At 33.4% G+C, this 18,404-nt stretch overlaps 1 protein-coding gene across 1 annotated transcript; it reads right to left on the bottom strand.

Annotated features, from left to right (window-relative positions):
• Nucleotides 1–3,182: 3,182 nt before the first annotated feature.
• Nucleotides 3,183–5,369, bottom strand: LOC147786900 (uncharacterized). The gene is made up of 3 exons (XM_087119712.1): nt 5,271–5,369; nt 5,095–5,163; nt 3,183–4,016 (listed from the first exon to the last, which is right to left on the bottom strand). Exons 1-3 carry the CDS (start codon nt 5,367–5,369, stop codon nt 3,183–3,185), a joined length of 1,002 nt encoding a protein of 333 aa, XP_086975838.1.
• Nucleotides 5,370–18,404: the final 13,035 nt, after the last annotated feature.

Below are 18,404 nucleotides of genomic sequence, written 5' to 3'. Positions count from 1 at the left end.
TAAAAAATTATTATTAATTTATTATAATTGATATTTTTATAAGAATTATTTTGGAGTTAAAAATTTCAATTATTATTTATTTATTTATTTTTATTGAACTGAAAAAAAGATTTTACTGTATATAAATGATTATATTCATTTAATGAACCACCCATTTTGTTTTGGATATTAACAAATTTTTAATAAAAATTAAATAACATTTGCATTTATTTTATATAAAAATTCTTTTTAGATTTGAGTTTTTTTTTTTTTTTAATATTTATGCAAAATAATCCTCTAATAATAATATGAACTTTATATCATTATTTAATATGTTCAAATCTAAGAATTTTTATACTAAGAGAAATAAAGAGATCGTACCTTTAGATATAACACATCAGCTACCATATTACCCTTACCTTGTTTATATTTGATAACATACGAAAATGTTTCAATAAATTTCACCCACTTTGCATATATACCGTTCAGTTTGTTTTAACCCTCTAGATATTAAAGCTTTATTGATCGATTACAAATTCTCTAAGACATAAGTAGTGTTGATCGTGATATTAAAGCTTTATTGATCGTACCTTTGTATATAGCACATCAGCTACCATATTACCCTTAGCTTGCTTATATTTGATAACTTACAAAAATGTTTAAAAAAATTTCAAATAAATTATAATGTTATCAATATAAACAATAACGTGCTTTTCTATATATTTTCTCAAAACATTATATATTAAGTGCATAAATGTATTCAGTTTGTGGCCATGATTTAATTCTGATCCCCTTAAATCTACACAAAAACGATGTTAATTTGACAATTTACAATTACAAACTTTATGAAATTAAAAATAATAAATTTTTTCTACAAACGTTGATATGTTTGAGTGTTTGAGTGACTAAAGAGACAAATTTAAAATCTATTGAGTTCTATCACGTAGTTTCGAACCTTATTGTGGACATTTTTTAGAATATTCATATCACATCATTTATTATTATATTATATTATATTTCACACTAAATTAAAAATTTATTATACCTAAAATCAAATATTTTGTTTAAAAATAAAATATCTTATAATAAAAGGCTATAAATTAAATAATAGAATAGGTTATCAAAATTAATGGATCAAATTAAATTAAAGGCTATAAATTAAATAATAGGATTGGTTATCAAAATTAATGGATTAAATTAAATAATTTTTTTTTTGTTAAATTAAATTAATGGATCAAAATTAATGAATCAAATTATTATGAATTTATTATAAATAAGTGTTGTTGTTGTGGTTGTTGTTGTTTTGTTGTTCTTGTGGTGGTGGTTGTTGTTGTTTTGTTGTTGTTGTGGTTGTTGTCGTGGTCATCTGTCGCCTTTTTTTCAAAATACGAGAATCCAAACTATCATCATCAATTTCTCCATCTTCTCAATGGAGTGATTAAACCAACTAATTCAGCTTTAATTCAAGTACATGGCATTATCTTCTAATCTTCAGAGCTATTCTACAGTGGTGATAACGGTAAGTTAGAGACTTGCAAATACACCAAAATGATCTGTTTTTATTCATAGCTACAAACTTGGCAAATGCACGAGAATCATCTGTTTTTATTCAAAGGTTACAATGCCTTCTTATAGGAAATACATCAAATCACAGAAAAATGGAAATACATGACACTACTCAATAACTCCACTAATAACAAGAAAATAACTAACAGAAATTGACCTATTCTAAACCTAGAGAATAGGTTTTTATTGAAATAATCTAAACTCAACACTTCCTCCCTTGAACTGAACTTGATCAAGAGTTTAGTTCACAACACTCATCCCAAATGCTTCTTTGATCCATTGAAATGATGTCATCTTCAAAGGCTTTGTCATTATGTCGGCCAGCTACTCCGCAGTGCTGCAATAGACCAATTTAACTACACCCTCCTTTGTCAATTCTCGGAGAAAATGGTATCGAACCCTTATGTGCTTTGACTTTCCGTGCATGACTACAGTTTTTGACAACTTGATAGTGGACATGTTGTCACAAAACAGAACCATCTCTTCATCTTGTTCATGCTCGATTTCTTTCAATATCCTTTTCATCCAAATGGCTTGACAGGCACATGTAGCTGCTGCTACATACTCTGCTTCAGTAGTTGACAAAGTGACGATTGGTTGCTTCCTTAAAGACCATGCCACAGCTCCTCCACTCATTAAGAAAACATAGCCTAAAGTGCTCCTACTATCATCCACATCTCCCGCATAGTTACTATCGATGTAGCCTAAAAGTTCACTCTTCCCTTCACGTTGATACTATATCCCAAATTCCAGAGTTCCCTTCAAGTACCTCAGGATTCTTTTTGCAATCAAGTCCTATGACTGTGAGATACATTAAGTTTTCCACCATTTGCTTATATAGCGTTGAATCGATCTTCACACCAGCTTCATCTCGGCCAACCTGCTGTCCAGGGACTATCAGATTGCAAATGGAGTTGTAATTTTGCATCCCAATCCTCTCGATCAACTCAACAGCATATTTTCTTTAACATATAAAGATGCCATCAGCCTTCTGCATCACTTCAATGCCAAGAAAATAACTCGATCTTCCCCAAATCAGTCATGTCGAATTCATCCATCATGGAGCGCTTAAACTCATTCAACAACTCCTCATCATTACTAGTGAACAATAGATCATCAACATAAATGCTCACAATTAGAATTTTACCTCCCTTTTGTTTGATGAATAATGTTTGTTCACTAGAGATGCTTACAAAACCTTTCTTGACGATATAAGCCTCAATGCGGTTGAACCAAGCTCTAGGCGCTTGTTTTAGTCCGTAAAAAGCCTTATGCAGCTTATAAACCATGTCCTTCTTCCCTACTACTTATTAACCTTATGGTTGTTCAACAAATACATCTTTCTTTAGTTCACCATGTAGAAAAGCAGATTTGACATCGAGCTGATAGATTCCTCATCCTTTTTGTGCTGCTACAGCAATGATCATCCTCACTGTATCCATTCGAGCCACTGGTGCGAATACCTCTATGTAATCTACTTTGTACTCTTGAGCATACCCTTTTACAATCAGCCGAGCTTTGAACTTGTCTACCTCTCCAGGTTCATTTAATTTGATCTTGTAAATCCACTTAACCCCAATAGCTTTGACTCCAACAGGAAGTGCAGTCAGCGACCACGTGTGGTTCCGTTCAATGGACTATATCTCAGCATCCATCACTTGTTTCCATTTCTGATGTCCCGCGGCTTCTTGAAAACTAGTCGGATCTGATATGGCCATGAAAGCTAGAGTTTCAATTTGTTCTCCATTTTTCCCATTTGGACATTCATATTGGAAATGTCCACGTTGGTAGCAGTTGTAACACTCGATTGTTGCTTTCTTGAATGAGCGTCCTCTGCCCCTGCCTCGACCTCTGTATGATCCTCTGCCTCTGACAGTGAGACTGCCTCTGACATTGAGAGCTTGATCACCTTCTTCATGACTGATCTTCTTAAATTTCTCTTCATGTACAGACAGAGAGCTTTGCAGTTCGTCAATCGTCATCTTTCCTATGTCTTTTGACTCTTCGATGGACACCACCACATATGTGAATTTGTCAGTCAGAGTTCGAAGTATTTTCTCAACAATTTTCGAATCTGACATGTCTTCTCCGTTGCTTCTCATCTTGTTGGAGACAGCCATTACTCTTCCAAAATAATCATCGATGTTTTCTTCATTCTTCATTTCAAGAACCTCAAAATCTCTTCTTAAGGTTTGAAGAAGAGACCACTTCACCCTTTTGTTGCCTCCAAACTTTTTCTTCATCGAATCCCAAATGATCTTGGATGTTTTGCGATTCAAGTTCTGTTCAAACACAACCTGATCAATTGCTTGGAATAGGTAGTGCTTCACTTGTTGATCCTTCATCTTGAGCTCCTCAAGATTCCTTTTTTGCGTTGTAGTCACTTCAATTCCCTCTGCCGGTTCAGTGTAACCCTCTTCTACTAGACTCCACAAACCCTTGGCACGCAAGAGGTTTTCCATCAGTTCACTCTAATGGTCATAGTGACCATCAAAGTGTGGAATCTTGGTGAGTGTTTTGTTGTCGCTCATTTTCTCTCTTGGATCAATTTGTTTTGCTTTGGCTTTGATACCAAATGATAACGATAAGTTTAAGCAAAATGCACGAGAATGATCTGTTTTTATTCCTAGATTTGAATGCCTTTTTATAGAAAATACATAAAATTGGAGAAAAACCAAAAGACAGGACATGACTCAACTAGCTCCACTAATAACAAGAAAATAGCTAACAGAAATTAACCCTCTTCTAAACCTAAACAATAGGTCTTTATTGAAATAATTTAAACTCAACAAATAGATTTTCAAGAAGAGAAAAAAAAAATGTGATTAGTCATTTATAGTAGGAAAGACACTCCATCTTCCACACTCTATCCATCTTCCACACTCTATACTTTATCCTTTTAGAGTAAGAGTTAGATGAAACACGCCATTGAAGAATTCAACCCAAAGAAAATTAACATCTACATAAAAAAAAGATGCATCCATTCAAATAACAAGTCAATGACTTAGTTGTTAATTTACACCAGTTCAAGATGCAAAAATATTTGTTATATATATATATCTATCTATCTATCTGTGAGCACCAAACTTAAACTAAGCAAGTTATTAACTTATATAGTAACTTTAGTAGAATTGTTAGTATATATATATATATATATCTGTGAGCACCAAACTTAAACTAAGCAAGTTATTAACTTATATAGTAACTTTAGTAGAATTGTTAGTATATATATATATATATATATATATCTCTCTGTGAGCACCAAACTTAAACTAAGCAAGTTATTAACTTATATAGTAACTTTAGTAGAATTGTTACTAACTTGTGACTTTGATAGAATTTTTAGTAGATTATGTCACGATCAAATTTTTTAGGGTTCGAAAATCAAACCGTGAACCAAAAGACGAAGTCAAAAATAAACAAAAAGGAAAAAGATGGAAAGAAAGTAAAAAGATAAAATTACCATCTAATTAAAACAAAATATTACAAAACAAATTACAAATATAAAATGAAATACAAAATATTTCAAAAAATTGAAAAGGGTCTGACGCTCCGGAACGACCCCCTTTGTGACCGCACAGCTCTTAAACGCTCCTCCACCTTGACCTTGACCGGTACCTGAAAAAAAAAAACAGAAAGGAATGAGTATAAAAATTATACTCAATAAGCCACCTACTTGTAGGCTCTCATCGCATCCTAAACTTAACAAATTCCCGCGGACTTACCTTTGGCTTTAGAACGTCTAGTTCTGGTCTTAGCTCCTTGGGGCTTGCCCCTCGTAATTTGCCCCTAGGGGCTTTTTGGTTCTTAGTCTTTTCATTCATACCCTAAGAGTTCCCTTAGGCCAACCTGTGTATGACTAGAGCCTTACAGTAGCTACCTAGGAAGTGAGCTGCAACCCCCTAGGTCCATGTTTGTCCCCCTTGTTGGGAAGAGCTACCCCCTTAACCCATCCAGCTAAATGGTCTATACGATGTGGGCACACGTTTCCCATGCTAAAACGGCTAAAAGCAGTCGGATTTTGATCAGGAACCCCCAGGTCCCCCACGAAGCTATAACACCAATCATACACATGCAGCCTAAGGGTACTCTAGAGATGGTTCGTATGTCGTGGTGGTCTGTTAGACTACTGGGGGAAAGGTTAGGTCTATACCTTAATGACTTGTCACTCTAACCACAATTCCCTAGACTTTCTCATACTTGTGGGTCATGAAAATTACCTGAGTGTGCACACAACTATCATCCAGCATCGTCATACAAAATATATACAAAATAAACATACATGCTCAATGGGCGATAACATCCATCTACTCTCGGAGCGCAGAGTTCACAAGTTCCCATCCTCCTTTCAGCATGAATTAAACATATACATAATAAAGTGAAATCTTAAAACATAATAACAACATTTAAATAATTCTCATAATACTTCACATAATACATCCATACTCTTAACAATCAAATTACCTACTTTCAATCACGGAAAGCTTCCACCTAAGGTAATTAAACTAGCATGTATGCATAATCAAGCGACTCCTACAAGTATTTCTTCCTAAAGTTTCGTGTGGTGACTTACTTGATTGACGCGTGTTCTTCGTTAACGTTTCTACACCAATAGCGTGTCCACAAATACTGATTTTCTCATTTAGGTCCTATTTCATATAAAAATAGGGTGAGAGTTGGAATTAGGAGGAAAATCAAGCAAACAGAGGTCGAACAAGCTGAAAATAGCAACTCACGCGCATGCATGTGCTCACACGCGCTTGGGAAAGTGTTACACACGCGCGTACGGACGCACATGAGGGAGGAGTACGCGCATCCTCGTTCTGCCACGTGGCGCTCTTGAATTGGTCATCTGCTGATGAGTGCGTGGGTTCAAATCTGGAGGTGAGCGCTAGAAACCTGAATTTTCTGATGCTGATGCGTGGCAACAAGAAGCCCGGTCGGTGGTTCGTGTTGCGCACGGTCATTGGGTTGCGGACTCCGGTAGCGGGCTGTCGGCCTTTAATTGCTACCGCACGCGAAATATTTCATTGAACTTTCTCCCGCATTGGATGCTTGACACATGTTCCTCCTTCTCTGGCGAAGCGCAGCCTCCTTCTCCGCTTGATATGTGTCCCATTCGTCGTCTGTGTTCTCCTTTCTCCTCTGATTTTCAGGATACGATTACTTTTTCCATTTTCATATTTCTTTCTACAACTCAGATCAACATGGTTCCTTCACGAGATTTGTAGAGGCGTGTATCCATCTTTAGGTAGGTATTTTTCTTGTAATTTATTTCTAATCGCAAGGATAATTATCTTAGTCCGGATATGACAAGAAACATCAATACCTACCTCCTTTGACGAACGCCGGAACTCCCATTTTCGATCGGAGTCGATCACTACTTCCTTCACAGGTTTTGAGCGTAATCCTCCCTAGATTAGCATACTCAAATTTCAGGTTCAAACTCTTACTATGTCTCACAGATATGAAGGAAATCCGAGAATCTAGATTCAAGAACTTTACCTTTAGATTTTCCTCGTTTCTTGAGGGTTTTGGACGATTTAAGAGTAAAGAATGTTCTTCTCTAGGTTCTGTTAAGATTTCGTGAAGAAGGCTCGACCGGAACCAGACTCCTCGTGTCGGAGAGGCGGTACCTCCCTCTTGTTAGATTTTATGTTCTAAAACTCATAGTTTGTAAACAAAAATATATTTTATTTTCAATAAAGCTATTATTGATGTTTATTTAGTAAAGATTGTTATTAAATAAAGTGAATTTTACGATTATTAATCTAAATCCAATAAACTAAGAACACTTTGACTATAATATGATTACTTGAACTATATGTAGAGACATAAGAGTGGATCAAATTCAAGTATATAGTCAAAATGATCTATAGTACAAGGATAAGACTGAGTACCTTATCCTAAGGACACTATGGATGCGCCCACTTTTGTATATGACATAAACAATGTGATTACTAAATTGTACATGCGAAGACATGTGAGTGGGGGCGTCCTATGCAATGAGTATTGCATAAGATTGGACCATGAAGAAAATCACTCATTATAATGTTGTTTACTGTTGAGACTGACTTTTTTTTTTTTTTTCATTCGATGACTTGGGTAACTCGATCTTAATCTTGAGCTAACCATAAACTCTTGTTTATTCGAAATTATCCTTAGATAAGATAGTCAATTAATTTATATCAAAATTTACAAATTTAAATTTACGTTGGTTTTTGTTACCATATTTATAATATTTTTATTATGGTTTAATTTAAATAATTAAGGATGGTTAATTATTTTATTTTTATTATATTAAATTATTAAACTAATTTATTTTTTACTTATTAATAAATATATTGTTAATAATATGCGTTGAGTTTATTTATCTAATTTTAATAATGATGTGTATTTCCATCCAATTTTCATAAAAATAAAATAAATTAAACCATTCATAAATTAATTTATTATACAATTTTAATGGAGTACACTTCCTTCTCTAACTATCAACCAAAACTTAGCACTAAACTTATGATTAAAACTCATATTTAAAACAAATTTTTCAATCCCAATTTCAATACAAATTATACTAAAAATTTACACGATAAAATATGGAGAAGAGCATTAAAATTAAAGCAGTCTATGTTGTAAACTGAAATATCTCTCACAATTGTATCATCCATCAAATTCTCCATCTTCTCGATCTTTGGATCATACAACACTAATTCAGCTGCCACCCAAACACACCGGATCTTTCCATTGCACGAATTGATAGTTGAGATGAAAGAACGTTTAAAATACTTACGACACAACTTGAATGAAGCAACACTTCTCACTCGTTCCACGTGGTCGGGATCCAATTCCAAGCAATGGAGATTACGAAACCAAGGGCGATCACAATTGGAATGATCACGGCTGTCCTAATAAACATGTGCAAGCAAAAAGTTGGAAGGAGTCGAGATTGAAGGGTCATGCTTCGAATTTAAGATCACGTTGTTTCATATTTTGCAGACTAGCCTGTAGCTCGGCGAACAATAGTAAGGGAGTTTGCTGAGTATTAACTCGATAACATCAGGTATGAGTTCGAGAATTTTGTTGCTAATAATGTCTTGATCCTTCGCCATTCTCGTTGACTAGAAAAAGCTGGTGGTGAATTTGATGGGACCGAACACAAACTAGAGATCAATTGAATTTAAGAAAATAATGGTTTTACTAATGTTGAAGGTTGTGTATATAATTAAAAAAAAAAATAATCTTTTCCTATTTTAAAAAACTAATATTTTCCTATTTTGAATCGATTGGAGATTTTTTTTTCTTCATATTTACGAGATCAAATATATATAAAAATAAAAATAAAATATTAAGGAAGATCAGAGTAGTTTAGGAATTTTTAATTTGATTTTTTAATATTAAAAAAAATAAATCTGTTAAATTAAATTGAAATTTATTTTAAATCTGTTTATTTAATTTTCTAATTAATGGAACTTATTTTTTTATTATTTAAAAAAATATATTTATTCATCATAGAAGTAACTAGATTACAAATCCGGACCGATCACTAACTCAGTTACAAACGTTAAATATTTTTAATCTATGTAATTATATGATTTAATAAAATAATTTAATGTTATATTTGACACTAAATTAAAATTTTAAAAATTTATTAAGCTGTTTTGATTTAAAAATGTTAAAGAATCGTTTATTTAAATATCGATCCCCCACCTCAATCTTACTACTTCTCTCTCACGGTATAGCAACGACTCCCTGTGTGGACTCGGGAAAATAGTATGTTCTCTTAGCAACCCTCATCCAAAATCGTGAGATTTTCGACGTTCTTTTTTTTTTTTTTTTGGAACACGTATCGTTACACAAACTATATCAGTGACATACTTTGGTCCCAAGACTTAATATTCTTAGAAATAATAGGCCTATGCATATAACGTTCCATTACCCACTCCAATTTGCCCATCAATCTTAGGATGACATGGAGTTGAAAACAACAACGGTACCAATTTTACCCCACAATAATTTACAGAAGTAACTTAAAAACTTAACATCTCTATCGTTAACAATTATTCTATGGATTCCACGTCATTTTACTACTCTCCTAGAAAAATAACTTCTCTCACGATGTTTTGCATCATACATCTTGTTGCATGCAATTCGTACTATCTGTTTGGTTGTAATCTAGATTTAGCTTCTATGTATTTAAAACCTTGACTACAAAACTTATTAACATCATGCTTCATCTTTGGCCAAATAAGTGTTTATGCAACCTACTATAAGTTTTATTAATCCTGAGATGTCCAAGGCACCACCACTCCTATCAAGAGCAAATCTCTTATAAAGTATTTAGGAATACAAATGTAACGTTTCAGATTTTCCATTTTTGCCATATTTGGTTGATTGTTATTTTTTTTCTATATATGACAAGATATTATGTTATGCATTTATTATCGCCGGAAAAGGTGCAATTTTCAACAAGGAAGTTATTACCTAAAAATAAAATAAATAATTAAATGTAATCTCCCTGAAAGGATTTGTGCGGGACTTTTATTACCTAAGAGAAACATTCCTATTTCTCTAAGTTTCCTATTTCTCTGAGTTTCCTTATCCTAAAACCCTAGAATGCAAATGTCTTCAGATTATTTTTATATTCCTATGCCCAACCTTTTACCTCCCTTCAAAACGATTTTCTCTTCAAACTTTCCTCCGAAACCTTGGGGTTGCTCTTCGGAGGAAGAATCGGGTAAGGAAGACAAGGTTTTTGGAATAGGGTCGAGCCGCAGACGCACACCCAGCAACTCTGGCAGCTTCGCACGTGTACACAGTGTGGGTCTGCTCGCACGTGTACGAAATCGGCTCGGTTCCGACAATTCCCGCAACTCGACTTGGTGGCTTAGTTGGCCGGCTGGGCAACTAGGCTTAGCGGCAAGGTATCACTATAATATATCGATTCCTAGGTTTTTGGCCCTTCCGAAGCTGTTTCTGTCCTTAGTTTTACCATCCAAGGTCAGTATGGTTCCTAAATGTTAAAGACAGATTAAGTCGGGGGTTTATTTTGATAAATAGCATGAGGTTTAGCTAGGGTATGTTATGAAAGGTTCCTAAGTTTTTATGTGGTTATCATAGGACGTATTTAACCGCTGGAATTAGCTCGTTGTGAGAGACTTCAACCAAGACCATCGAGGTAAGTGACCTTACTGTTGGAGTTAACTTACTACGTGTTGTATGATGGTGCATGCCTTGTGGCCCCTGCATACACCATATTTATGTGATATGATTATGTGATGTATAGATTGTGTTGACTGTAGATTGGGTATGTTATGTGATGTATGAATTATGTTGACTGTTGACTGTTTATGTTATGTGAAGTTATGAATGAGATGTTAGTATTATATGCAATGAATATGTTGATCGGTGTCATAGATATACGTAATATTATCAAGTCATGTCATGAGATGTTTATACAACTGGAATGTACTTTCATGTTATGTAATATGCCATGTAATGTAAGTCATGTGAGATGCCATGTAAGGTAAGAAACGTATATGCGATGTTAGTACTGCTTATGCAATGCCATGTTGGATATGTTAAGGGACCTCATGCATATATGTATGTCACGTGCATCGGAATTCTTCCCCTTTATGGTACGAAAGAATGAAATATGATATTTATGTTCGCCATGATATCATGCGGGCCCTTTTCTGTTTTGTGGTGTCCGGCGACGTGTAACACGTTGTGCCTGACCAAGTCAGGCCTAGAGGGTATGTTTACGAGCCCGCTTGGTGGGTCCATGGATGCGTACATGGGCGTGTGTGAAGGAGTACCACACACCCAACCCTACCCAGAATAGAAAAGCGCTCAAGGCTATGAAAAGTTTATGAAAAGTTAGGTCCCGCTCATATGTTGCATGTGTTTGCATTCCTAACCCCAACAGTAGGGTGACTTACTGAGTATTTCATAAAATACTCAAGTCACGTGCTACCTACATTTTTCAAGTAAAGGCAAGGCGCCAATGTACGGTTGACGGTCGAGCACACCATGGAAGTTGGAGAGGGGATATTTTTAGGAGTTTAGGACTGTTTTAAGTTATACCAATGAGTATTGCTTTATTTAGATTCATTTATAAATTCGGTTACTGAAGGTTTATTTTTTAGATAGGTTCTTTCGATTTATGAATGTTTATGAAAGACTTTGTTTTGTTTCCAAGGTTATTTACGATTGAGCTTCCGCTTAATGAGTTATATATGCATTGATGACGGTCACTAATTAGGTTAAAGAAAATTAGGGGCATTACAACAAAACATACTTTTCTCAAGTAAAAATTCATCAAACACATAATAATCATCCACAAATCTTTTTGCAAGACAAAATGCATACATAGTTCTAAAGTCTTGGTCATCTCTATATAATTCTCAAATCTAATAATTTTTTCATTAGGAAAAAAAAAGAGATCGTATCTTTTAGATAACACATCAGCTACCATATTATCCTTGCCTTGCTTATATTTGATGACCTACGAAAATGTTTCAATAAATTCCACCTACTCTGTAAGTCTACGGTTCAGTTTGCTTTGACCCTTCATATACTTCGAGTAACATGATCAAAGTGGATCACAAATTCTCTAGCCCATTAGTGTTGTCATCTCACAATATATGAACTAAAGCAAACAATTCTTTAAGTAGGATAGCACCATTTTCTACCTCAAATGGTTTGCCTAAACCACCCTCGTCAAGTTCAATTTCAAAAGTTATTAGACAAAACATGTAATGATGACTTGCTTAATTTGTTCTTGAACAGATTGAATGCATTCTCTTACGTTTCTCCATTTCTCTTATTAAATCAGTCAATGGTGCAGCTATGTTTCTAAAATCTTTTATAAATCTACCATAGAAGCTAGCTAACCCATAAAAATTCTAAACTTGCTATTTTTTGTGTTGGCAAATCCGTGATGATTTTAACTTTCTCTTAATACTCCTCTTTCTATTCTATTTTTATATACTATAAAGTTGAGAGTGTGAACTTTTTCTACGCAAACACTACAGTTATTAAAATTAAATTTCTTTTTTCTCTATGTGTAATCAATAAATTATAATATTATCAATATAAACAACGTCATGCTTTCCCATATATTTTTCTCAAAACATTATATATTAAGAGCTGAAATGTACGGGGAGCATTAGTTAATCCAAGAGACGTTTGTGGTCATTATTTAATTATGATCCCCTCAAATCTACACCAAAGATGAAATCAATTTGACCATTTGACAATTACAAACTTTATGAAATTAAAAATAATAAAGTTTTCCAATAAATGTTATATATTTGAGTGACTAAGTAGACAAACCTGAAATCTATTGGGCTTTGTCACGTAGTTTCTAACCTTAATGTTGACATTTTTTAAAATACTCGGTCAAATAATTTAATATTATATTATATTATTTTTTACACTAAATTAAAATTTTATTATACCTAAAAAATATTTTGTTTAGAATAAAATATCTTATAATAAAATACTAAAAATTAAGTAACATTATGAAAATTAATGAATCAAATTATTACGAATTTATTATAACATAACTTTTCTAACATCTAATTATTTTTGAATTAAATCATGAAACCTAATATAATAAACCGACTAATATTTTAAGTATTATTAATTTTTTTTTTTTTCGTTTCAAAAAATCCAAACTATTATCATCAATTTCTCCCTCGTATATTAAATCAACTAATTCGTCTTCAATTCAAGTACATGACATGATATCTTCTAATCTTCAGATCTATTCTATAATGGATTTTGAAAAAGATAAAGATAAAGAAAGATATGATAACTCATTTATGGTACGAAAGACACTGCATCTTCCACACTCTATACTTGTATCCTTTTAAAGAAAGAGTTAGATGAAGCGCAACATGTCCAACCCAAAGAAAATTAACGTATAAGTAAACAAGGTGCATCCATTCAAATAACAAATCAATACTCGTTGTTCATTTATGCCTAATCAAAAATGCAAAAATATTTATTATATATGTGAGCTAAAACTTGAACTAGTAGAGTCATTACTAACTCATATATAATGGTTAGTAAACTTAATAAAATGAGTTAACCCATGGAATAATTTTAATAGAATTTTTAGTAGACTTAATAGAATAAGTTACTCACTTATGTAGCAACTACGGTAGAATTAATAGTAATTGACAAATTGTGAACAACATTTGTACTTTAATTAGTAACATTGTCAGTGGTTATTAACGGAGAAAGTTTATGTTACGATAGTACATACGGGTATGTTACGAGGCAGGAATACGATCATTATGGTTATCATAATACTGCGATGACCGAGCAGGAATACGATCATTATGTTTATCATGATGCTGCGACGGTCAGACAGGGGTACGATCATTATGGTTAACCTAATGCTATTGTGACGGTTACTAGTTCTAACGGGTGTCTGGCCTAAAGAGCTCCTGGAGTATGCTCGCCTGACAAGGAAGGTGGCTCAGCAGTGTGCGAACTAACTAGTGAGTCCATACTCGCACGTATGGACTGTGTGTAGAATATATGGTACACATCCAAATTCCCTGTTACGACAATACTGTAGGAAAATGGATTTAAATGATAGGTCCCGTCATTGCATTCGCATGTTCTTGCATTTAACCCCCAATAGTGGGGTCACTTACTCAATACTTCTTTAAATACTCAAGCATGTGCTACTACATTTTTCAGGTTAAGGCAAGACATTCCTTTACGGCTGACGACGGCATCGCAACTCGAGACCATGAAACATGGATAGGGTAGTCGTATTTATTTTCTTAGACTTAGTTTAGAATCGGATGTTTTTAATTTAAACGTTTATTTAATTTATTTAGTCTTTTGTTGTGTCGTTTTAAAATATGTTTTCAAAACACGTAAGTCCATGGTTGTGTTTTAAGTTGAAGGTTATGTTTTATGAAAGTTTAAATGATGTATTTCTGCATTCAATGTTTATGATATGTATACAGTAGCGACCTTAAATTCAGTAGAAAATTTCGAGTCGTTACACTACTGATGTGCCAGGGAGAAGGGCTAAACCCTGAAAGAAGATGGACACGAGGCGGTGTGCTAGCAAGGACGTTGGGTCTCGAAAAAAGGGTGTATTGAGGTAGTTTCACATCGATTGGAAAATGAATGAGTTTCAGTAAGGATGCTGGGCCCTAAAGGGAGTGGATTGTGAGATCCTTACGTCCGTGGGAACTCTACCTAACACACAAGTTTTAAAATTTTTAAAGAAAAGCCTAAAAAAAACACAAAAAAAGACACCTTTACAAGATAACATCCAACAAAAGGAGGAGACAATAGCTTATGAAAAGCAAAGTTGAAAGACAACGAAGGATGAAATGACTCTAAAAGATAGCAAAACTTGGTGGGTGTAAGGTGATAAACGTTTGGGAACACAATCTATGGTGAGCTGTTACCCACCCAACCATTTTCTTAAAAGTCGAGTCATCTTTAATCACATTATGCTATTCACGATGATATTAAGTCATTGAGAGAGTTCGGTTTTTAACGGGAATCACGGTAATCATTTAATCAATGATGCAATCAGAGTTTAAAAGTAAGATGCTTATTGAATATATTTATACTCGTCAGATTCTACTTTTTTTTTTTTTTTTTTTTTTAATGTTGATTGTTGATCAGGGTAGGAGAAAATTTGGAAGTTGCACGGTCATAGAAGAGGGTTATCTCGAGCCATCGATCTTGTGTATTTGAGTTTTTCGTTCTTTTAGATTTGTACCTCATCTCCTAATTCCAATTTTGTAATAAACTTTGAACACTTTTTTTTTTTTTTTAATCAATTGGATCATGACAATTATATATTTTTATTGTTTTTTAATACATAGTATTTTTTGATTTTTTTAAAATTTGTGAAGTTTTCACTTAGAAAATAAGAAAATAAAAAATCTACCAAGAAATAAACTTATTGTTTAAAAAATTCAAATATATGGCAAATCCTCTCGATATATTTTTTAGCTCTTAAACGTGTTCAATAAAAGGATGATAGATAGGATTTCTGTATGTTTTATTCTAGTGCACACAAATCCTCACGAAAGGTAGACCTTGAATCTCAAGATTCAGATATGATATATATGTTAAACTAAAATTCAGAACTAAATATGGTCAACAGACAACACCTCCTCACTACACTGATCTTAGGATAGATTTAATGTGCTAGCATATCTATCTCGATCAATTCTCATACAAAAAAATATTTCATCTCAAATACTGAAGACATGTTTACGATGATATATCTCTTATATTGGATCATGCTATCAAATTATCATCCACGTATAAAAATAGAAACACACTGGATCAATGTATTTCTTGAAATAATATTACTAATTTTTTTGGCTCGGATGGAATTCACTCATGCCCACGAAGAAATCAAATTTTTTGTACCCCTATTGAGCTTACATGATAAGTGTTCCTTGACTGGAATTACAAACTCTCCCGATTGTTACATATAGATCTCCTCATCTGGGTCTGTTATTTTTACATCCATTCGCACAAAGGGTACATTCTCTGATGCAACAATACTCGACAAAATTCGGATAGTAGTTGATTTCATAGCTAGAGAAAAAAAAAAAAATTCAATAATATAAATACCTTTTCTTTCTAAATATTTTCCTAACAACGTTTGAGTCTTGAATCTCCTTTTGTCATCTGGCTTGTACGTAGCTTAGTTAACCCTCATGTTCTATTCTTTTCAAGTGAACTCATTTCATCACTATTGTTTGTTCCCATTTGGTTAAATCACTCCCACCTTGTCGAAGGACGCTAGTTCTCCTTGATCAGTTAGCAACAAATAGTGTAATGAAAGTGAATATCTTTCTAGTTCTCTAACTATTCTGGATAATCTTCTCAAAACCTGCTCAAATATCACTTGCTCCCATTCCAGTTCCTTAACAACCATTTCAAGAATTTCATGAGTTTTTGCTACAACATCATTGGGTGAATTTTTATGCAACTCAACATCAACTCTCACTTGCTTCATAGTCACTGATTCTTTCTTCTCATTGTCTTTATATAGAACGTTTTCATCAAATGTCACGTCATAATCTCTCGGAATTTTTCTATTTTTATCGTCTTGAAACCTAAACCCAAGCATGTTAGAACCATAGCCAAAGAAATAGCACTCCATAGCCTTAACATCAAGCTTGTCTATCTTCTCTGGATCATTATTAACATATGTAGTGCACCCAAAAGATCTGAAGTGAGAGCACTTGTGTTTTTTTTTTTTTTTTTTTTTCATACCTCTATTAGCAACTTGAACTCCAAGGGTATTGAATACTCTCTATTAATCAAGTAGGCTTTTGTATCTACAACATCAGCTCCTAATGTCTTTGTCAATTCATAATGAATTCTCGTACTTCTTGACTCCTCATTCAATATTTTTTTCATCCTTTTACCAATACCATTATATCTTGCCTTATCGAGAACTACTTTTATTAGTTTGATTTTCTCAACGACATAAAATGCTTTTAATTGTGATTTATCGTACTCTCCTCCATTGTCAAACACATCTAACTTGTGTTTAATGAAATAAATTCATATCTTCTTATTGAAATCATCAATGAATGTGACATAAAACTTAGATCCAGCAAGTAATAGAACTGGAGATGATCCCCAAACATTTGTATGAACCATTTTAATTGTACTTTTTTGGTTCTCTTGCAACCTTTGTGAAATTAACTTGTTTCTATTTATCCATCAAACATCTCTAACAGAGACCCATATCGATAGATTTTAGACCCTTCAAAGCTCCTCTTGCAAACATCTTCATTCCTTTAAAGCTCATATATCCAAGTTTATTGTGCCATAGACTTAAACATAGACTTAAACGAGAAGCACTAAGCAGCACCAACGTTGTGGTGTATAAGATTCCTGATTTTGTGTCATGTGCTATAATCATAGTACCTTCACAATCTTCCACAAACTTGGCGGCATAATATGTGCCGTCTAACTGACAAATAGAGATCAAATTTTTTTTAGACTAAAAATATATTTGACATCTTTCAACATCGATTGATTTTATACTTGAGTTTGTATACAAACATCTACCTTTCTTTAAATCTACAAGGTTTTATTGTTGGCACGATGCACCTTTCCGAATTTTTTCAGATTTGAAATTTTAAAATAGTTCCTTTTTTTTTTTTTTTTTTTTTTTGGAAACGAAAGAAAAGATGCACATGAATCCAAAATCCAAGATTAAGTTGGATTGTCCACACTAACGGTTATAACATCCTCAATAATATCTTTTGTTAAATTTATAAAATCATTATCATCTCTAGATTTGTAAATCTACTTCTTCTTTTGACTTTTTCGTACATATTTGACAGTTCCTTCAATAGATTTAATGTCGTATTCTCCATAATAATGTTGAACATCACGCTTCTACCCAACGACAACCGGATCAATCCTAGAACAAACGACTTTAAAAGATAGCATAACTTGACAAGACAGGGTGAGTTGTTACCCACCCAACAAATTCTCTTAAAAGTCGAGTCATCCACACCCCTCACAAATGACATTATGTGATTGAGAGAGTTCAATTTTTAAAGAGAATCTTTGTAGCCATTGAGGTCTAGTTATGAAATCTCAAAAGTAAAAAGAAATTCGGATGGTTTGAGATGTGTTTTAGTTTTCTTACTCACTAAGAATAGAACCTTAAGGAGTTCAAGTTTTTATAAGAATAAAGTTAAATTTAATATTTTTCTTACGGTCAATTTGTTTGTAATGGATGAAAAACTCATTTGCATTCGAAACACCAATAAGTATTAATTAAAAATTTAAAGATATCGTCTCCCTTAATTCATGAAATTTATACTTACTAT

Source organism: Cucurbita pepo, chromosome 18 (genome assembly GCF_057944985.1).
Source record: "Cucurbita pepo subsp. pepo isolate OVF chromosome 18, ASM5794498v1, whole genome shotgun sequence".
In the NCBI taxonomy this organism is placed as follows: domain Eukaryota; kingdom Viridiplantae; phylum Streptophyta; class Magnoliopsida; order Cucurbitales; family Cucurbitaceae; genus Cucurbita; species Cucurbita pepo.
The sequence above is the reverse complement of the archived record's forward strand: the minus strand, read 5'-3'. Positions and strand labels throughout refer to the sequence as shown.